We start from the raw sequence: 23380 nt of genomic DNA, 5'->3' as shown, positions 1-23380 counted from the left end.
GCCAAAGAGGTGGGATCCTGACGATGCCGTAGACACCAGGAGGAGAACCTGGTCCACTTCTGATGGTAACATTGGAGGGTGGCCGGTTTCCTGGAGGCGTCCAAAATGAGACGGACAGGCTGAGATAGATTCTCTGGAGAGGTCAGCCCGAGAGAAACCAAGCTGTCAGGTGGAGCGAAGACAGATTGGGATGCAGTAGAGATTGATGCTGCTGTGTAAGTAGAGTAGGAAACACAGGAAGAGGAATGGGCTCCCTGGAGCTGAGTTGGAGCAGGAGGGAGAACCAGTGTTGTCGTGGCCACCGAGGGGCGATGAGAATCATGGTGGCCCTGTCCCTGCGGAGCTTGAACAAGGTCCGCAACATCAGAGGAAGTGGAGGGAAGGCATACAGGAACCGATCCTTCCAATCGAGCAGGAATGCATCTGGTGCCAGACGATGAGGAGAGAAGAGTCTTGAACAGAATTGGGGCAGCTGATGATTGTGAGGTGCTGCAAAGAGGTCCACCTGCGGAGTGCCCCATCGAGCAAAGATGGAGTGGAGTGTTGGAGGATCCAGTGTCCACTCGTGAGGTTGAAGTATGCGGCTGAGATTGTCGGCCAGGGAGTTCTGTTCGCCCTGGATATAGACCGCCTTGAGGAAAAGATTGCGGGCCGTGGCCCAGGTCCAGATGCGTAGGGCCTCGAGGCAAAGGAGGCGAGATCCGGTGCCGCCTTGTTTGTTTATGTAGTACATGGCGACTTGATTGTCTGTGCACAGGAGAAGAACCTGAGGGCAGAGAAGATGCTGGAACGCTTTGAGAGCGTAGAACATGGCTCTGAGTTCCAGGAAATTGATGTGATGCTGACGCTCTTGTGGGGTCCAAAGACCCTGGGTGCGTAGATCCCCTAGATGGGCTCCCCACGCATAGGGGGAGGCATCTGTGGTGATGGTCATGGAGTGAGGGGGCAGATGAAAGAGTAGACCCCTGGAAAGATTTGAGGAGTTCAACCACCATTGGAGAGATTGCTGAAGAGATGATGTCACAGAGATGGGATGAGAAAGAAGATCCGTCGTTTGTGACCATTGGTTGGCGAGAGTCCATTGAGGTGTCCGGAGATGGAGACGTGCCAGAGGAAGGACATGAACTGTCGATGCCATGTGGCCCAGGAGGACCATCATTTGTCGGGCAGGAATGGTGGGATGCATGAGGACCTGACGACAGAGATGGAGCAGGGTCCACTGACGATCGGAGGGAAGAAAAGCCCTCATTAGAGTGGTGTCCAGAACAGCTCCGATGAATTGAAGTCGCTGGGTGGGAAGCAGATGCGACTTGGGGTAGTTGATCTCGAACCCCAAGAGATGGAGGAGAGAGATGGTGTGATGAGTAGCCTGTAGCACAAGTTGAGGCGAAGGTGCTTTCACCAACCAATCGTCCAAGTAGGGGAACACTTGGAGGTTGTGAGACCTGAGGAAGGCCGCTACCACTATCAGGTACTTGGTGAATACCCTGGGAGATGAGGCGAGGCCAAAGGGAAGCACCTTGTACTGATAGTGATGGTGGTGTACCTGGAAACGCAGGTAGCGGCGAGAAGTCTGATTGATGGAGATGTGAGTGTAGGCCTCCTTGAGGTCCAGGGAACATAGCCAGTCGTGTTGAGAGAGAAGAGGGTAGAGCGTGGCAAGGGAAAGCATTCTGAACTTCTCCTTGACGAGGTGTTTGTTGAGGTCCCTGAGATCGAGAATGGGACGGAGGTCCCCCGTCTTTTTGGGTACCAGGAAGTAGCGGGAGTAGAATCCCTGACCCCTTTGTTCTGGAGGTACCTCTTCGATGGCATTGAGAAGAAGGAGGGATTGAACCTCCCTCAGGAGGAGGGGGATTTGAGATGAATGAGAAGCAGACTCTACGGGAGGGTTGTCCGGTGGAAGAGTCTGGAAGTTGAGAGAGTAGCCGTGGTGGATGATGTTGAGGACCCACTGGTCCGATGTGATGACCTCCCAACGGCTGGAGAAAATGGTGAGACGACCTCCGATTGGTTGTGGAAGAGGTAGCGAAGGTGGAAGACTGGCTATGCCCTGGAGAGAAGAGTCAAAAGGGCTGAGACGGCTTAGCAGAAGGCAGAGGCTTGTTAGGTTGAGTGGATTGAGAACGTGCCTGCGCCTGGTGATGTTGCTGCCGTGGCCGCCGAGACTGTTGGGAAGGTGGATTGAGTGGTCTGGCTGAGAATCTGCGCTGGTATGAGGTTTGAGGCCTGTAAGGACGTGTAGGCGGAGCCTTCTTTTTTGGTTTAATCAGGGTGTCCCACCTAGTTTCATGCGCAGAGAGTTTCTGGGTGGTGGAATCCAGGGACTCTCCAAACAGTTCATCCCCAAGACAAGGGGCGTTGGCTAGACGATCTTGGTGATTAATGTCCAAGTCTGAGACTCTCAGCCAGGCCAGGCGGCGCATGGCTACAGCCATGGCAGAGGCACGGGAGGTAAGCTCGAAGGAATCATATATCGAGCGGACCAGAAACTTTCTCAATTGGAGGAGACCAGAGATTTGTTGCTGAAAGAGTGGGATCTTCCTCTCTGGGAGATACTTCTGGAGGGCTGACAACTGCTGGACCAAGTGTTTCATGTAGAATGAAAAATGGAAGGAATAGTTGTTCGCCCTGTTGGCCAACATGGCATTCTGATAGAGCCTCTTGCCAAACTTGTCCATGGTTTTACCCTCTCTGCCAGGAGGGGTGGAGGCATAGACACTGGAGCCCTGAGTCTTCTTTAAGGTGGATTCAACCAGGAGGGACTCATGGGGAAGTTGTGACTTATCGAATCCTGGAATAGGGATAACCCTATAAAGGTTATCTAACTTGCGTGGGGCCCCAGGTACTGTAAGGGGGTTTTCCCAATTTTTATAGAAAGTCTCCCGTAGGATGTCATGTACGGGTAGTTTAAGAAACTCCTTGGGAGGTTGCTCAAAATCCAGAGCCTCTAGAAAGGCTTGGGATTTCTTGGAGTCTGATTCCAGAGGGAGAGATAGGGCGGCAGACATCTCCCTGAGAAACTTTGAGAAGGAGGATTGCTCAGGCCTGGAGGTGGCATCAGGAGCTGAGGGATCCTCATCAGAGGAGGAGAGATCTTCCTCGGTACCGGGGGGAGACTCTTCCCACAAGTCTGGGTCCCGGACCTCTGGGTGTGCATGACGCGACACCGGGGTGGAAGGGTCGGTATGGTGAGTCTTGGACAAAGATTTCCCAGAACGTACCGAAACGGTACCGGGGGAAGAGGACCGGCGTCGGTCCCGGTCCCGGGAAGAATGGTGCTCCGCTCGGTCCCGAGGAGGATCCGCAGTGGCATGTTGGGCCGAGAGAATCGGCATGGAGGTATTAATAGGTACCGATGGGGTGGACACCGGTGGCTCGGTACGGGGCTCGGGCCGGTCTGGTACCGGAAGGAGCGGTGCCAGGATAGTAGGCAACAGTTGCTCGAGCTGACGTTTCAGCTGGTCTTGCAGTTGACCCTGGAGGATGGCCGCAATTCGGTCATCCAGGGGAGGCACCGGAACCGCTTTCTTTTTCTTCGGTTCCTTAGGTGCCGCTCTACGTCCCGGCGATGAGGAGGCCGATGATGAGGCACTCACCGAAATCGGGACGGAGCGCTTTCGGGCTCGGCTCGAGGCCGGCAGGGTCGGTGTCGCCACTGTGGCTGGTGGGCGCTCGAGGGAAGGGGTAGGCTTCTTAGCCGGCTTACCTTGCGCCAGCGGCGCCGATGTGGGGGTCGGGCGTCGTCGAAGCAGACGGTGCCGATTCTGTGGTACCGCTGTCGAAGTCGAGGATTCCATGGTCGACCCGGTGCCGAACAACAGATCTTGTTGGATTTTTCGGTTTTTAAGCGTCCGCTTTTTAAGAGTGGCACAGCGGGTGCAGGAGTCCGCCCGATGCTCTGGCCCCAAGCACTGTAAACACCAATTGTGTGGGTCAGTGAGGGAGATCGGGCGTGCACACCGCTGGCACTTCTTGAAACCGACCTGCGGGGGCATGAAGGGGAAAACAGCCTCCGCAAAATCGAATCCCGGGGCCTGGATAATGGCAACAGGCCCCGCCGGGGCAAAACGAAAAAAGATAGAAAAAATCAAAGGTTTTTTTTTTTTTTTTTGCAAACTAAAAGAAAAGAAACCCGAAGGTGAATACAAAGAAAATAAGAAAAAATTCGCGAGCGGGAAGGCAAAAAAGTGAGTTCAACGGCCGTTGAAAAAACACACGCGTCTTCTTCGCTCCGCGGAAACGAAGAAACTGGGGACCACGCACTCCTCCGTCGGGCGGGAAGGCACTCGCGCACGCGCGGTGCGGCCAACTAGAACTTTCTAGTTAAAAAGGTCCGTACCGAGGGCTCCGTCGGTGACGTCACCCATGCGTTAAGAATATGCTGCCTGCTTGTCCTGGGATAAAGAGCGGACTAGAGTACAATGAAATAACATATGATCAAGAGTTCCTTCCTCTTTCAAACAGTTCCAGCAAACAGAGTCTTGCTTTAAGTTAGCTTTCCACATGCGAAGTGGGGTCCATATTGCCTGCCACATAAGGAAGTACATTGATTGTGATACTCTAGAAGATAAAAGCGGGCGATTTGTTGATGACCAGAAAAGCTCCCAATCAATGTCAGAAAGCGGAGTGGTAAGTATAGCGTCCCAGTGCTTCTTGTATATGGTTTGTCCATCAATTGTCTACCCTCAACTCGTTAATTCCATTCGATATACTGTGCTCTACATACCCGCTGCCTCTTGTACGTTGGCCCAAACGGTGTGCCCGTTCGCATAAAAAACCAGTCGGCTCAAACCGTTAGTTTTCTAAGTGACTTTTATGGAACAGAAGGCTGTTGGTTAATGAGGTGGCTAGTTATTTATGTTCAATTGATGCCGATGATGATGTTTTGATATTTTGAAAAAATAAGCAACAGAGCTAGCCAAAACTAGAAAAAGTTGTATGGGGGATCCTGTGCATTCCAGCTACCAGCACATCTTCAGAGTGGGCATTCTCCATTGCAGGAAGGGTTGTAGAAGAAAGCAGAGCTAGGCTGAATCCAGAGATTGTGGATGCTTTATTGCTCACCCATGGATTAAGAGTGACTAAGATGGTTAAGGGGCTGGAGGAGTTGCCGTACAGTGAAAGATTAGAGAAACTGGGCCTCTTCTCTCTCGAACAGAGGAGATTGAGAGGGGGCATGATCAAAACATTCACGGTACTGAAGGGAATAGATAAGGACAGGTTGTTCACCCTCTCCAAGGTAGAGAGAACGAAAGGGCACTCACTAAAATTGAAAGGGGATAGATTCCGTATGAACATAAGGAAGTTCTTCTTCACCCAGAGAGTGGTAGAAAACTGTAATGCTCTTCCGGAGTTTGTCATAGGGGAAAATACCCTCCAGGGATTCAAGACAAAGTTAGACAAATTCCTGCTGAACCAGAACGTATGCAGGTAGGGCTAGTCTCAGTTAGGGTGCTGGTCTTTGACCAGAGGGCTGCCACATGAGCGGACTGCTGGGTCCGATGGACCACTGGTCTGACCCAGCAGCGGCAGTTCTTATGTTCTAACAGTTAAAGAACAGGTTGTACCTCATAGTTGTAAAAAAAATGTTGCTCCTTTTTACACGTTGGGGATGGGGCAGGGACCATTCTCTATGCCATAGTTCACAGGGGACCAATGCCGATGCTTCTTGGCCTTTGCCTATCATCAGGATCTCTTGGCATTCGTGAGAAAGCAGATGAATCCTTCATCAACCTTGGGGTGGGATCTGAGGATGCTTGATCCCAGTGGGCACTACTGATGCTCGATACTGAAGCAGGCAGAGACCTCAATGCTGATGCACTGACCCCTCCCCCCAAAAGTCCGATGCAGTTCTTGGGGCAACCGAGACCAATATCTCTGATGCTGAAGACAATGGACCAGAGTTGTTGGCATAAAAAATTATTCTTGCTGCTTCTAATGCCTTTTAATTCCTCCTTTTTGACATCTGTGAATAGAATTTGCAAAAAGAGGTATTATGATCAGGTCCCAAGCATCAATTATGAATGTTCATGATGGATACAGGCCTGTTTTACCTGTTGTATTTGTTAATACCATAGAGTTTAAGGGAGAGTAAACAGTTTTGAAAAATAATAGGTTTCACAGCCAGAAATTCAAGGCCTTTAGGGGGCCTAGGGAGAAGCAGAAAATAAAGAAAACTCCAAAGTGCTGAAAACCTGACAAAAACCAAACACAAGGGAGGGGAAGGAATCTGGCCCTGAGCAACACTTACACAAAGGAACAAAATAATTAAAGAAAAGCCACAAAACAAGAGAAGAGAAGCAAGCTGAGAGAGAGCTGAAGAAAAGCATCCTCACTGCTCTGTGGAAAGAAATCTGGCCTGGTCCCATGTGTCGACAGCAGACAAGAAGATGTTTGCATGTCAGGTGCCTCTCAAAATGTGCTGGCCAGTGGTTACCATGCCAGGATCCATCGGATGACATCGATTGTCAGTCAGAATAATGACATCCTGCTTGTCCTTGGAGGCTTCCAGCAGACGGGCAGGCATCCTGGCCGCTCTTGCAAGTTCTCTGAAAGGGTTTAAATGTGCAGTATACCCTAACATGGGACATCATGTACCTCTTCAAAAATTATCTGGTTTAAGCCAAATGGTGGCCAAGCACATTACTTTGTAGCTTCTTGGTTACAGCCCTTGTGCAGCTGGGAGAAGCTATTATTGATCTCTTATCAAGGATAATTATGCCTTAACAGTGAAATCTGACATCCCTATTGTTTTCCCCTGACACTTCCCACATGCAAAGCTCTAGTGCTCTGTAATTATCCTTAGAGAATTGGATGCACCCCAAATACAAGCATATTCTGTACCGACATCATTACAAGTCTTATATTTTCAAACACAATTATTTTTCTAAAAGAAAAAAAAAGGGATGCAGTTATGAAAGTCAGACCTAAATGGTACTGCTTAATTACAATTCTTACAAGTGCACAATATAGAATATGAAATACCAGCTGTAACATTTCCATTATACTGTAATTGCTCATTTGTGTACATGCTAAATGTTTCTCAGAGTTAATCCTGAATTCTATCAACCAGTTATCCAAATTTTGGTATGCTGTAGCATTAATGCACATTATTGTAAACTTAAGAACCACATAATCGCTCTGCCAGTCCCAGCAGTTAAGCTCTAAAATCACCCCAGGAAAAAAAGCAAACATGCCACACCCCAAAACATCTATTTGAAAACAAAGGGGGGAAATATTTTATAACCACTGCTCATTCAAGACAGGTTGAATCAGGTTTCAGAAATTCAGCGTTTGAAGGATTCATCAGTTTGGCTAGGGAAAACACGCACTACTACCATTAATCATTTCTATAGCGCCGCTATTAGACATATGCAACTCTGTACATCAAAACATAGAAGAGACAAGTCCCTGCTCAAAAGAGCTTACATCTAATCCATATACAGCTGCATTATGATATCATCAAGAATTTTGGGTATGACTCAGATGCATTGTGATGTCACTCAGATGCATTGTGATGAGCGTCCAGACAGCTTCTACTACTAATTATTTTTTAGCGCTACTACACATATGCAGTGCTGTACATCAAAACACAGAAGAGACAAGTCTCTGGTCAAAAGAACTTACAATCTAGTCAAGACCACTCTGGTTTACCACTAGGCCACCGGGGATTTTAAAGGTACATGGGAGAGGCGGGAGGAAGGTAAAAGTTGTAACAGTCAGCCGGGACAGAAAGTGGGAGGGATCCCTCCTGTCCCGGTGCTCTGCTGGACCACCAGGGAATTGAAAGGTACATGGGAGAGAAGTGAAAGCTTTAAGAGTTAGCCAGGACAGTAGACGAGAGGAATCCCTCCTGTTCCGGCTCACTGCTGAACCACCTGCAACAGGTATGGGGGGGCACCGACCCGAATATAAGCCAAGATGTCCAATTTTTGGCCCCAAAATTTTGGCTTATATTCGAGTATATACGGTAACCAAAGAGGACAGGCTGCAGAGAGAAGAAAGCAGATGAAGTGAGGCTTTTACATTCTTGAGTCTAGCAATTGGATGGGTATAGTCTCCTTTTTTTTAGGGGGGGGAGGAAGAGGGCAGAGGAGCACAGGGGCTATCTGCCGTCAGGGGAGGGAGAGGAGTTTGACTAGCTGACTTTTTAAATGAAGGCAAATTGAACTGTTACATGGAGAGAGCAGGAAGACAATTTGATTGAGGAAGGGAAGGCAGGGCTGGCTGTCTGATTGGTTTGAAGACTGCAGACTAGTTGGGAGCCGACTGCATGACTGGTGAAGATTGTGAAGAAAAGGTTGCCTTGTGTCTTTACCAGTTTATTCTCAGTCACTTCTTATAAGTGACGTATGAAGAGGAAACGAGCGTGTTGACGGGGAGGGTGATGGGAGAGCATAGGGCGAAAAACTGAGTGGTATACCGTAATTTAATGAAAGTACTGGATTGTACTGAAATTCTGGATAATTAGCAAAAAATATGTTGAAATTTTGAAAAATAAACGTGCAGAATTTGTTAGTTTTATGTGCGGATTTTTTTTTTTTTTTTGTGTAGAATTTTGAATTTATTTGCGCAGAATTCCACCAGGAGTAAGAACTACAGCTAAACCATGCTCACCAGACAAGGCTCCTTGAATGCCCCTAATTTGAAAACTGCTGTTGGGTAGAAGCTATCAGAGAGCTCTGTAGCGTGTTGTGCCTTTGTAAACCTAATTCCAGAAGGTGATATTTTTCTAGGCAGTAACTGAGGTTTGATGAACTGGGAACACAAGATCAGATCTAATTACTGCAGCTGCTTTCGTTTCCCAAGTAGCACAACGTGATCCTAAAAGTCCCCAGCAACATTAAACACGCACCGACTCGACTCCAGTCACATGCAAAAGTGAGAAACTGTTTACAGAGGTGTCCAGACCCAAAAATAAAACTAAAATGACTCAACAGAAAAGCAGTTCACACAGAGAGCACATCTAAGCCGCAAACCTTAGCTACGGAGAATGAACTGACAGTATCTAACAAAACCTCATATGGTCATTGCTGCTCAGTGGAAACAAAGAGCCGGACCAGACTCGAGAAATGTGGCATCGAAACCGGTGGTACTTGATGTTCAGGAAAGATACCAGCAGTGACTAAACAAAGACTATGATCACGGGTGGACCAACTTCTTGCACCGGTGCAACACTTCGCCTGCCTAAGGACTTTCTTTAGGACATGATCATTTGGTCCACATAGAGGGATGGGGGTGGGGTTTCGGGAGTTGGGGGATGTGTTTTGTTTATTTGGGGGGGGGAGGAGTTCAGTATGATCGAGTGGACGCATAGAAAAGATAATGTTTATCTACTGTGACTACTGTTGAGTTTTGCTAATAATAATAATAATTTATTTTTTTGTATACCGCCCAACCAGTAGTTCTAGGCAGTTAACATCAAGAGGACTGTAACAATTCAGTGATAAAAATACAAAATTAGTAAAATATAATAATAAAATCAGCATACAAATCTTTCAAACAAATCGGTTTTCATCAACTTTCTAAATAGATAATAAGACTGTTGAATAATCAAAGGATATTTATATACCACTTATAGCCTAAGTTTTTTACATTCAGGTACTCAAGCATTTTGTCCCTATCTGTTCTGGTGGGCTCACGCTCTGCCTAATGTCCTGTTTATGTGATATCAATCTTAATTAACTTAAAACAAACAGACTGTCCAGGCACAGAGAAATATGACCCTTCAGAAGAATTACTTTTCTACATGTGCTTTTGTGGAACTATTTGACAGATAAAACTGATGACCACACACATGCCACCATCCAACATTTCTGAATTAAAAGGAATATTGCAGTCAGGTGACATTCACAGATGATCTATTATAAACATTTAAATATAAAAAGCACTGTGAGGGGCTTCCATCAGGTTTGACCAAGACTGAACTCCTTATCTTTCCTCCTAAACCTGCCTCTCCTCCCCCTATGTTTTTTGTTTTGGTGGATAGCGCTCTCATTTTCCCTGTCTCGTTGGCTCGCAACCTCGGGGTCATCTTTGTCCTTCTCTTTGCCAAAACTTGCCGCTTTTTTCTATACAACATTGCTAAAATGCAGTTTCCTTTCTGAGCATGCTGCCAAGAACATTATCTACGCCCTCGCCATTTCTCGCCTGGATTACTGCAACGTGCTTCTCGTGGGTCTCCCACTAACCCATCTCCTCCCCCCTCTCCTTCAATATGATCAGAATTCTGCTATGTGCCTCATATTCCACCAATGTTGTTATACTCATGTTACCCCCTCCTTATGTCACTTCATTGGCTCCCTGTCCACTTCCACATACAGTTCAAACTCCTCTTCCAGACCTACAAGTGTACTCGCTCTGCGGCTCCTCAATATCTCTCCGGGACTCAGTTCTTCAGGTCTCTCTTGTCTGTACCCATTTCCTCTACTGCCAACCAGGGCTGTGGAGTCGGTAGATAAATGTTCCGACTCCTCAGTTTTTTGTACTTCTGACTCCGACTCCCCGACTCCGGTAAACAAACGACTCCGCGCGTGAAACAAGATCTTCATCCGCGTAAAAAGATGTTGTGCTTATGGTGGGAGAGCTTAGTTGGATGAATTTTTCGAGTCTACATCAGGTGATTTCTACTAACGAGGTATTGAAAACCTTGTTGAACATTGGAAATAAGTTGTAAACAGCAACAAGGGAGAATACATTTATAAGTATTGGTGCTCCGAATTGTGCGTTGCGTGCCATATAGTGAAGCACGTGTTCGTTTTGCAGTTACGTGAGGCACTGCATGCATTGGTCTTTATTCTTACAGTAGAGAAGTCATTAATTATAACTTTTTGTGAATTGGGACGTTTAAACTTGCTTTTTTTTAATTCCAATCTAAATTTAGTCGGAGTCGGTGCATTGTTTGGCAACTCCGACTCCAGGTACCCGAAATTTCCTCCGACTCCTCGACTCTGATTCCGACTCCATAGCACTGCTGCCAACTCCCGACTCCGTCCCTTCTGCCTTGCTGCACTGCATGCCTGGAACAACCTGCCTGAATCAGTACGCCAGGCTCCATCTCTAGTGCTATTCAAATTCAGGCTCAAAGCCCACTTTTTCAAAGCCTTCCCAACTTGTTAATACACTCATATATCTGTTTCTCATTCCCTCTGTAGCCCCTACTCTCGCTACCTCTTCTTCCCTTCATGAGCAGCACACGAGTTGATTCACCCTATGTCCTGCTCCTTAGTGCGCTCCTTCGTGCATATCCTGAGGGCCACCTCTTTTTCCCTAAATCTAACTCTTCTTTTTCTACTAAATCAGATTCTATAATCATTAAATCTTGGATAATAATATTAACATTATTCTGTTTAAATCTTTCTGCATTCAATTTTTTAAATTTAAACTTAAACTTTCCACCACAAAATAATATGATAACTAATTCAAATTTTCCTCTTCAAAACAATATGACAACTGACTTTCCTACTAATACAATACCAACCTTCTGGGGCCATCGCCCTTTAAAAAATAAAAAAACAATCCCTGACTATAGCTCTCTATTAGAAATTCCACTTTCTCTATCTTCAAACATATCCAATAATGCCCCAAATGAATTAAGATGTGGACTCATCAATGCGCGATCTATTAAAACTAAATATCATCTTGTAAAGGATAAAATTCTCCAACATAAATTGCACATCCTCTTTATAACTGAAACATGGCTCACTGAAGGTGAGGAAGCATACTTGTCCTACTGTTGTCCCACAAATTATGATTATCTTTTCAACCACCGCCTTAACCGTAAAGGTGGCGGGTTAGCAGTTATCTTTCAAAATAACCTGCTAAATCTTTATGACCATTCCACGAAGGACGCCTCTATTGAATACTTACACCTCAAATGTAACTCCAACAATAAACTTGACTTTTTATTACTTTACGTCCCCCCTCCCTTAGGTCAAAATAAATTTGCTCTTCTACAGGACATTTTGATCGACTTCTGTTCATCAACTACTATTCCTATTATATTAGGTGATTTCAATATTCACTTTGATAACATTTCGGATTCATACACTAAAGACTTACTTAACACTTTAATTCCTCTCAACATACACCCAAAAATAGAAGAACCAACCCACAACGCAAATCATACAATAGACATGATCTTTACCCCTCAGTCTCAATTTCTCATTTTCTCTGATCTAACTATTTCTCCTGTCCCTTGGTCAGACCATTATTTCATTTCTTTCTCAATTAAACTGAATAATTTAAAATTATCACAATTACCACCCAAATCAAAAATTATTTCCAGTCGGGATTACTCAAAACTAGATACCATTGACATTACTTCTTCTCTTGACTCATCTACTCTTAATGCCTCTTCAATCTCCATAGAAAACCTTCTAAATACTTGGAATCATTCTTTATTATCTCTTTTAGATAACATTGCCCCTTTAACTACAAAGACCATTTCAATCCGTAAACTTTCAAATCCTTGGTTTACAAACGAACTTCGCATGATAAAGCGTCAACTTCGCTCATTAGAACGTAAATGGAGACAAAACAAAACTTTTTCTAATCTCAAAAATTATAAGGATAACATTATATTTTATAAGGATAAAATTAATCATGCAAAAAAGATATATTATTCCAACAAAATTGATAAAATTAAAAATTCTTCTTCACTATTCAATATTCTAAAAACAATAGATTCCAAAAATAAAATAAAAAATACTGTTCAAAACTCTACATTAACAGCACAAGATCTTTCTAACGCTTTTAGTCAAAAAATCAACAATATCCGAAACTCCTTCACAACTATCATAACTAGTAATACGAGTAATATAGATCAAATCAAAACCGTCCCCACAGCAAAATGTTCAAAAATCAAACTTCCATCCATTAAAGACATAGAATCTTTGTTTCAACAAATTAATCTAAAAAATTCGGGTTCCGAGATTATCCCTCCGTACTATTTAAAAAAACATATTTCTCATTTTGGACCATTCATTCATCAACTAATACTGAAGAGTTTAATATCTGCAACTGTTCCTCCACTGTGGAAAACCGCCACCATCATTCCTATCATCAAAGATCATAATATCAGCATAAATGATCCCTCTAATTATCGGCCAATAGCTAATCTACCATTTTTGGGAAAACTTACGGAGAAACTAGTATTCAATCAACTCTCTGATTTCATAGAGAGTACCAATGCATTGCACCCAAACCAAACAGGGTTCAGAAAATTTCATAACACTGAATATTCGTTAATAGGTCTAACTACCAATATTCAATACCATTTAGATCACCACACATCTGTCATTTTGTTCTCTTTAGATATTTCAGCAGCGTTTGACACCATAGATCATGAGTTACTGTTACAAAGACTAGAATCAATAGGCATAACAGATAATGTCCTTACTTGGTTAACCTCATATCTTGCAGATCGCACCTCCTCAGTTAAATTCAAAAATGAAACATCAAAAGCTTATACTTCTACATTTGGTATCCCTCAAGGTTCTATCTTATCCCCCCTTTTGTTTAACATTTTTCTTTCTCCTTTGTTAAGCATTTGTCAATCCATAGGCTTTACCCCGTTTGCATACGCAGACGATGTTCAACTCATACACCCGTTAGATCCCAAATGCGACAACGAAATCAAATCCATCAATCAAAAATTAGAAATAATTCATTCTTGGTTAAATAAAAACAAATTATCCCTTAAAATAAAGAAAACTAAAGCTGTATTATTTACTTGGAAAAATGACATAACATTGTCAAATCAATTTATTCTTAATAATTCCACACTCAATCTAGTTCCCTCAGTTAAAATTCTTGGCGTTCTAATTGACGATAAATTCACTTATCATGAACATATTTCTCTAACAGTTAGAAACTGCTTTTTTAAATTACGTCGTATTAGATCAATATCCAAATTTCTGACTCCAAAATCTGTTACAATACTGATCCATTCTTTAGTAATATCTAAACTTGATTATTGCAACGCTCTATTCCTTAATATTTCATCAAAAGAAAAAAGAAGATTACAACTGATTCAAAACACCGCAATAAAGTTAATATATAATGCAAAAAAGTACGATCATGTTTCTCCATTGTTGATAGATTCTCACTGGCTACCTATTAGCCATAGAATCACATTTAAAATAATGTTACTCATCTTCAAAACTTTAGCTTGTGAAGAACCCCAATTTATATCCAGGCTCTTGATACCCTATAATACTCAACGTTCACTTCGTTCCTCTAACCAAAACCTTCTCTCAGTTCCTTCCTTGAAGATTATTGGTACTAGAAGGGCAGATATTTTTTCAGTGACAGGTCCCCTATGGTGGAATGCCCTTCCCCAATATATTCGTGATGAAAAAGATATCTTAATATTTAAAAAATCTTTAAAATCTTATCTATTTAGAGATGCCTTCAATGTTTAAAGCAGATTATGTTTTTAATATTTTAATAGCTGAGATTTTTATGTACCCTTACCTATCGTTTTTCCCCAATTTTCTATTTTTAACGAAATATGTAACTTTTAATCTTTCCATCCCAATTACCTGTTTGTTTTAGTCAAATGTTTATTGTTAATTTGTGAAACTCTTTTACCTTGCTATATATTGTAATGTACATCGCTTAGTGATTTCAATAAGCGATAAATCAAATTCTGTTAATAAACTTGATAAACTTGATGTCAGAGTTTATTGTAGTACTGTACTTCATAAAAATTCCAAATGGTTAAGGTAGTAATAATGAAGAACTGGGGATGGAACTGTACACATCATTCAGGGATACACAAGTAGACAAATATTTGTTACAAGGTAAGTTATTTATTTAAAGTCAATATATAACAGTATTGGACTCAAATATTGATTGCAGATCCGACACGGTCCATGTTTTGGCTTTTGGAAGCCTGCCTCAGGGGTACAGAAACATCTGCTCAGTAGATGGCAGATGTGTAATGTTTATGGTTAAATATACAGTACTCCTCCGAAATTCACAGGAATTCCATTCCAGAAACACCCGCAAATTTCAAAAAACCGCAAATGCGGTTTTGAGTCTGTAAAAAGGCAGGAGAGGGCAGCTGGGGTGCAGTAAATTATACCCGATATGCTCCCAGGGGGGAGAGGAGGAGGAATCGGCTGTGCAGAAGGCTGATTGGCTGATGGGGAGGGGAGAGGAATCGGCTGTCCAGAAGGCTGATTGGCTGACCAGGGGGAGGGAGAGGAGGAATCGGCTGTGCAGAAGGCTGATTTGCGGACTCATTCCCTGTATTTTCAGACCAGAAGAGGCAGTCAGAAAATACCACAAATAACTGAGTCCAAACATTGGATCAGTTCTGTTTATATTTAACCATAAACAGTACACATCTGCCATCTACAAGGCAGATGTTTCTGTACCCCTGAGGCAGGCTTCCAAAAGCCAAAACATGGACCGTGTCGGATCTGTAATCAATATTTGAGTCAAATACTGTTATATATTGACTTTAAATAAATACTTACCTTGTAACAAATGTTTGTCTACTTGTGTATCCCTGGATGATGTGTACAGTTATCTGCAATTTCTTCGTGGGGCATCTCTCCTTTTTGCTGTGCCTTCTGAAGGTAGTAATAACACACAACAATTAATAATGGTAATATGTTCTACTCTGGCACTTTATCTGGAATGATGAATGGATGTGTAGCCTGCTTTTAATGACCACAAACAAACACTGTCATTCACTCTTCCTACCAGCAACTCAGCATGTGAGTTATGTGGAGAAACGGTATATAAAGAGAGGTTAAAGCCATTCATAATATATTTGATAGAAACAGAGGAAAAATAAAGGCAGATAAAGACCATGGCCACTTCTAGTCTGCCTAACCATACCATCTCCTATCCCCTCCTCTCTCTTAGAGATCCAATGTACTTGGTTCCAAGCTTTTTTTAATTCAGATAAATAAGTGCAGTGAACACCTCACCTGTGAGGGCAGGCGCATTCAAAACTGTGACAGAGCGCAAGAATGCTTGGAAAAGATAAGAGACTGCACTATTGCAAACAACTCAACCTTTACATCCTCAAGAACTGAAGTGATAAAGTTAAGACAAGACCTGGATTAAAAAACAAACAAACACACAATACTGCAGTTCACCAAATGGGTGAGTAATCAGTTGGCTAGAAATTCAGACACACCTGATGCTGGCAAGGTACTATCCAGAAGGGCCAAGGTGACCTAGGTAATTAAATGTTAGAATAGCTGCCTTGCTAGTTATCTGCCTAACTACAAGTCTTGGTGGCATGATACGGGGGAAGGAGGATGATCCAACTTGAGTGCTGTTTTAACCTTGAAAACTCACAATTGTCTTCCCTTTTGATTCTCTGAAATCTTGGGTAGACAACAAAAATGTGCCTTGAATAGGAAATGACAACCCACAACAAGCCGCATTTCTACACCTAGCAGCTGGGTTATATCCTTAGCAGCACAGACACGGCTGAATGGGCCAACTGGTCTCTTTACTATGTTCCTATTATAAACTTTCGACAGAGGACAATTCCTCCGACATTCCTAAAATGTCCACTGTAATATTTCACATTAGTTGCAAGGAACTGCAATCTTATCGTAATTTACAGCTATTTCAAATTATATCAAGAGCACAGTATTATGGCTGCCATCTTAGTCCACTTGAATATTAAGAAACAGAGATTAAAGCAAAATTGTAAGCGAAACTGTATATTTTTTTTTTTTTACTGGATTAACTTTCAAGAGCTCACTCCGTCAGATCAATGGAAAATGCAGTCACGCCAAGTTAAAATGGTAGCAAGGCAAGAGATTGTCTGGATATGCCAGTACAGCTCAGAGAAAAAACAGGGAACAGGCAAAGGTGGACACAGGTGACTTTATAGTTTAAAGAACTGTTATCTGACAATGGGCTACAAAGCCAATGTCCTTATTAAGCCAATTTCTCTTTGTCTCAGTATTGGATTATCTTAATTTCAGACTTTTTTGTATTTTGTGTGCTCCTAAAGTTTCTTTTAAGTACCGTACTCTGATTGAGGGGGGCATTAATGGAGGAACATTCCTTTGAGAAAATTAGGTGTAAACCAGTGGTTCCCAACCCTGTCCTGGAGGACCACCAGCCAGTCAGGCTTTCAGAATAGCCCTAATGAATAAGCATGAAAGAGATTTGCATGTAATGAAGACGATCGGAGTGCAGAACTGCCCTATGCATATTCATTAGGGCTATCCTGAAAACCTGACTGGCTAGTGGTCCTCCAGGACAGGGTTAGGGACCACTGGTGTAAACTGCATAATTTTGTATTTAGGAAGATTCATGTTTTACCTTAACTTTTGGTTTATCTTACTGATATAGCATCGATCGTCACAACTTTTGCACTGGATCATATATTCAGAGAAAAGCATAAATGTGATTCTTTAGGACAGGGGTGTCCAACCTTTTGGCTTCCCTGGGCCGCATTGGCTGAAAAAAAATGTTTCTGGGGTCGCGCAAACACTGCAGCAAGACAGAGGAGGGAGCCAGTAAGACGGTAAACACCCAGGGGCAGCAGAGGAAAACATTGCATTGCCCTCAACCGGGGCCGCACAAAATACTTCAAGGGGGCCGCATAGGACTTTCCCCTATGGATAGTTGAAGGCTCCCAAGATGTGTGCTGGTACAATTTGAACTATTTTATGCTCCAGGGTTTTCTTCTATTCAAGTTTCTCTATGAAGTCTATCTGATAATAAGTTTAGAGCATCAGTGCAGTGCATCTGATACACAGGTAGGTACTGTATGCTTAAGGCTCCCAGTGGCATCTCTTTTCACAGAGCAATCACCCTACTACTATTTATTATTTCTATAGCGCTGAAAGGCATACGCAGCGCTGTACATTGTAGCATACAATAGACAATCCCTTCTCAAAAGAGCTTACAATCTAACTTAGACAGTACATTTCAGTGGGTATAGGTATCTGACAGCAGTGAGGAAGAGTTAAGAGTTGAAAGCAGTTTCAAAAAAGTGGGCCTTTAGCTTGGATTTGAACACTGCCAGGGACGGAGCATGACGTATTGATTCAGGCATATGGCGCCGCAAGAAAGAAGGGATGGAGTCTGGAGTTGGCAGTGGAAGAGAAGGATACAGATAAGAGGGGCTTGCCTGATGAGCAGAGATCACTGAGGGGGGGGGGGGAGGACAGCATAGGGGGAGATGAGCGAGGAGAGATATCAGGGGCTTCAGAGCGAATGCACTTGTAGGTCAGCAGGAGGAGTTTAAACTGTATTTGGAAATGGACGGGGAGCCAATGAAGTGACTTGAGGAGAGGGGTAATTTGAGAATAGCGGCTCTCACGGATTATGAGTTGCACAGCAGCATTTTGAACGGATTGCAGAGGTGAGAGACAGGTGCATGGGAGACCCGAGAGAAGTACGTTGCAGTAATCTAAGGGCGAAATGATGAGAGCGTGGACAAGGGTTTTGGTAGTGTGTTCACAGAGAAGAGGACAGATTTTGGTATTGCTATAGAGGAAGCGACACGATTTGGCAGTCTGTTGGATCTGAGCAGAGAAGGAGCGAGAGAAGTGAAAGATCACCCCAAGGTTGCAAGCATATGAGACAGGGAGGAGGATGGTGTTATCTGCACGTTCACCTTCCCTTAAAGTCAGCCCTTGCTATTTCTTTCAACGATTCACCCTTCTGTAATAATAGTTACTGTTATGAATCTTTTTAGGTTTTCCGACGCCAGATTTTCTGTTACCATAAGAGGACCGCACAAGGGGTGCTGAAATGTTCTCAGCACAACCAACTGCTATTTTGCTGCTGTAGCTGAAAAGACTATTTTGCTATTTTGTTAAGTGCCAATTTGTAGAAATTAAATTCTCTGTTTTGACACCTGGAATGTGCTGTCAGAGGGTGTGATAGGACAGAGTATAGTATTGGGGTTTAAGAAGGGACTAGATAATTTTCTGAAGGAAAAGGGGATAGAAGGGTATAGATAGAGGATTACTATATAGGTCCTGGACCTGATGGGCTGCCACGTGAGCGGACTGCTGGGCATGATTGACCTCTGGTCTGACCCAGCAGAGGCACTGCTTATGTTCTTATTTTCAAGAAAGGATTGGACAAATTCCTACTGGATAGATCCAAGATGGCCGCACGAGGAGTTGTTTGAGCTTCACTCTCCCTGAAGCTCCTTAAAATATCTTTGTCTACTGCAACTATTTACCTGTTATAATGCCGAAGAGGAGGGGACGCAGCGCTGCTGGAGCCTCGCAGCGCTCCAGAACGGCCGTCTTCGGAAACATCGAGGAACTGATGAGGAGAATGCAGGGCACGCCGACAACTTCGGGGAGTTCCCCGCGGGAGACGCATGGTGGAGGCGCATCTGTGTCGCTCTCCATGGGGCCGGAGACATCGTTGAGCCCCGAAGTAAGGGCACCTCCCCCACGCCCTCAGTCAACCAGTTCCCCGCGAGAGGAGGTACTTCCTGAGGTCGGAGTTCACCTCCTCCCGGAGGCTAAGGAGAACAAGGGGGGAACTGTGTGGCAGGACTCCCTGCCGGTGCAGAGGAGTCTGAGCGAGGAGACTGAGGAGGAAGCAGTGGGGGATGAGAGAATTCGACAGACTGCCGTAGGAGACACGCTGCCAGAGGGTGAGCTAACCAAATTAAAATTACAACCTTTACAACCTTTTCAAATTGAGAAGCCCCGAGAGGTTACATTAGATTCTCTGTGGGATCTTGTGGCCAATTTGGCAAGATCTATAAATCCACAACTACAACAATTAGAAAAGAAACTTAATAACCATGAAATTGAGATAAAAAATTTAAAGACTGGACTTGAGGACTCAAAAACTTCAGTACAGAATGTCTGTCAAGAATTAAAAGTCTCCCAACAAATTACTGAGACATTAATTAAAGACAATACTAACCTAAGAAGGAAGATGGAGGCAATGGAAAATTTCTCTCGTAATAATAATCTCAGACTGATAAATTTCCCTAGGGCTTCTATGATAGCCCCAAGGGAAATGTTGAAACGTTATATGACGGAAGTATTGGAACTTTCTGAAGAGTCGTTACCACCATTTACGCAGGTCTATTACCTTCCAAATAAAACTCAAGACCAACAACAACAGAAAATGGGACTTGACTTAATGAACATATCTAATATTTTGGAAATGTCTGATAGAGAATTGGTGACCCCTGCCACTTTACTTTTGACAGTAGCTCTCGCACCAGATAAAAACTGGTTGCTGAGACTCTTCTTTAAAAATAAACACAAAGAATTTTTAGGTTGTAAAATTCAGATGTTCCCAGATTTGGCTAGGGATACACAGAGAAGGAGACGAGAATTTTTGTTAAGGAAACCTGGTGTTATATCTCTGGGGGCGACCTTTTACTTGCGACATCCATGTAAATGTGTTATTAATTATCATTCTCATAAATATGTTTTCTTTGAGCCATCTCAACTGACAACCTTTCTCTCAACTGCATCTCTGGAGAAAGAAAGTGCTTAGTTTAAGAAAGGGTGCTTTAATCTCATTCAACTAGTTATTGCTTGGTTTAAATATAATTACTTTGATTCGCCTATTACCCCTCTTGGATCTGATTGAGGACTTGAGTAGAAATTTATGCTTATATTTGATATTCTTTTATATATCTTTTCAATTGTATTAATTTCATGCTGAATTTCCTTTCTGTACAAGTTTTATGCTTGATTATATTGAAAAATTCAATAAATATTAAATAATAAAAAAAATTCCTACTGGATAAGGGGATAGAGGGGTATAGATAGAAGATTACTGCACAGGTCCTGGATCTGTTGGGCCACCGCGTGAGCGGACTGCTGGGCACGATGGACCTCGGGTCTGACCCAGCAGAGGCATTTCTTATGTTCATTGATGGAACCATATCCACTTTATTCTCTTCAGCACCCCCTCAGTTTTCCCTGGGTGTTTTGAGTTTGGATTATATTTTCTTGGAAGATGCTTTGGGGGAGGAGGAGGGGGGTCAATGTCTTCTTTTCACCTAAACGATTTGGTGAGAATTATGCCCCGAACTGCATTACACTTTCCAATTGAAATCATTACCTCTCTGCTATTGAGACAGACAGAGAGGGCTGGGGGGGAGCCACTGCATGCCCTGGGTCAGTAGCATGGCATGTTGCTACTATGTGATTTTGACCAGGTACTTAGAACATAAGAATTGCTGCTGCTGGGTCAGACCAGTGATGCATCGTGCCCAGCAGTCCGCTCACGCGGCGGCCCTTAGGTCAAAGACCAGCGCCCTGAGACTAGCCCTACCTGTGTACGTTCTGGTTCAGCAGGAACTTGTTTAACTTTGTCTTGAATCCCTGAAGGGTGTTTTCCCCTATAACAGACTCCGGAAGAGCGTTCCAGTTTTCTACCACTCTCTGGGTGAAGAAGAACTTCTTTACGTTTGTACGGAATCGATCCCCTTTCAACTTTAGAGAGTGCCCTCTCGTTCTCCCTACCTTGGAGAAGGTGAACAATCTGTCTTTATCTACTTTGTCTTGAATCCCTGGAGGGTGTTTTCCCCTATAACAGCCTCCGGAAGAGCATTCCAGCTTTCTACCACTCTCTGGGTGAAGAAGAACTTCTTTACGTTCGTACGGAATCGATCCCCTTTCAACTTTAGAGAGTGCCCTCTCGTTCTCCCTACCTTGGAGAAGGTGAACAACTTGTCTTTATCTACTTTGTCTTGAATTCCTGGAGGGTGTTTTCCCCTAATTGAATCCCTGGAGGGTGTTTTCCCCTATAACAGACTCCGGAAGAGTGTTCCAGTTTTCCACCACTCTCTGGGTGAAGAAAAACTTCCTTACGTTCGTACGGAATCTATCCCCTTTTAACTTTAGAGAGTGCCCTCTCGTTCTCCCTACCTTGGAGAGGGTGAACAACCTGTCCTTATCTACTAAGTCTATCCCCTTCACTATCTTGAATGTTTCGATCATGTCCTCTGTTCGAGGGCGAAGAGGCTCAGTGAGTGACCTGGACTGGCTAGATCAGCGTTTCTCACTGCCAACGGCTTTCCTGCATATCTTGCAAAATCTGACAGGCCCGAGCTGAGCAACGGCGATTCTTCCCGCTTCTTTTGCTCCCCCACAAAGAGCGCCGAGGCCTGTCAGCACCACGACAGACGCTCGAGCCTGACTAGAGAAGCCCCGCCCCCACCACCCACCTTCCTGGCAGCGCCTCCTCCAGATGGTGTCGGTGCCGAGGATCTGCCGGAACTTCTTGCACACCTGGGCCAGGTTGGGCAGCTCGGACCCGGGCAGGGAGGCGAAGATCTCCACCAGCAGCTCGGGAGGCAGCAGCAGCAGGGAGCGGCGGGGCGCGGGGGGGGCCTCGATGCGCTCCGCCTCCTCCTCCTCCTCGTCGGGCTCGGCCTCCGGCTGCCCCGGCTGCGGCGGCTCGCGCCTCCGCCGGCAGCCCCGCGCCGAGCCCACTCCGCACAGCCTCGCGCACACCGCCATCCCCGCGCGCGCAGGCCGGCCGCACGGACCGTGGCGCGTCATCGCGCAGGCACGCGGCCGGCCGGGGCTCGAGGGAGGCGGGGCCTTCGCGGCGGCCATGTTGGATTGGGGCACCTGCGAACAGGCGGCCTCTCGGAGACTGTGACCCGGGAGCCACACTTTCCGTTCCAGATTAGTACAATACACACTTAATAAAAAATGAAAAAAAGAAAACATCACTTTCAGCCTGTGGGAAGCACGTACCAATCCCCGAGCGCAGGCCGGCCGGAGCGTGGCGTGTCATCGCGCAGGCACGCTGCGACTCTTGCGTCGTCGTCACGTAGGGAAATGCTAGGCGGCCATGTTGGATTGGGGCACCGGCAGGGACGAGCAAACAGATCGGTGCTCGGAGACTGTACCTTGCAAAGTTTACAACTTGTTATTAAAATTGGATATAGTCGCTTATTTTGTTTTGCTAAGCGAAATACAATAATAAAAGTCACTAAAACGTACACATATACTATTACAATTTATGGACTAAGTATAAAATGGGATAAACAACTCGGCATACAGACCAACTGAAAGAAGAGTGGGGGGCGCAGTGGTTAAAGCTACAGCCTCAGCACTCTGAGGTTGTGGGTTCAAACCCCCGCTGCTCCTTGTGACTCTGGGCAAGTCACTTAATCCCCCATTGCCCCAGGTATATTAGATAGATTGTGAGCCCGTGGGGACAGACAGGGAAAAATGCTTCAGTACCTGAATAAACTCATGTAAACCGTTCTGAGCTGTCATGGGAAAACAGTACAGAAAATGGAATAAACAAACTACAATTTGGTACAAGGGAGAAACATGATAGGGTAGGGATTCAAAAAGAATGAAAGGACCAGGAAAAGATTTTAAAAATGTACAGGAGATTAATTGATCACGTGAGGGTAAAAGCATATTATGGG

General features: G+C 44.4%; 1 protein-coding gene across 3 annotated transcripts in view; it reads right to left on the bottom strand.

The window, feature by feature from the left end:
- FBXO31 (F-box protein 31) overlaps positions 1-22712 on the bottom strand; it is a 102053-nt gene extending 79341 nt beyond the window's left edge. The window contains exon 1 of one of the 3 annotated variants that reach the window (XM_033942222.1): positions 22695-22712. Coding sequence is in view for 2 of the 3 variants with exons in the window: in XM_033942220.1 (XP_033798111.1) it covers positions 22157-22550 (394 nt within the window). In the remaining variant the exon portion in view is untranslated. Of the gene's footprint in view, positions 1-22156; positions 22639-22694 lie in introns of those variants that run through there. The other 2 variants (XM_033942220.1, XM_033942221.1) reach the window with 2 other exon arrangements.
- Between the last annotated feature and the right edge of the window lie 668 nt (positions 22713-23380).

The sequence above is a fragment of the Geotrypetes seraphini genome, chromosome 4, assembly GCF_902459505.1.
Source record: "Geotrypetes seraphini chromosome 4, aGeoSer1.1, whole genome shotgun sequence".
NCBI classification, from domain to species: domain Eukaryota; kingdom Metazoa; phylum Chordata; class Amphibia; order Gymnophiona; family Dermophiidae; genus Geotrypetes; species Geotrypetes seraphini.
Note: the sequence above shows the minus strand (reverse complement) of the source record. Positions and strands in the feature narration are given on the sequence as shown.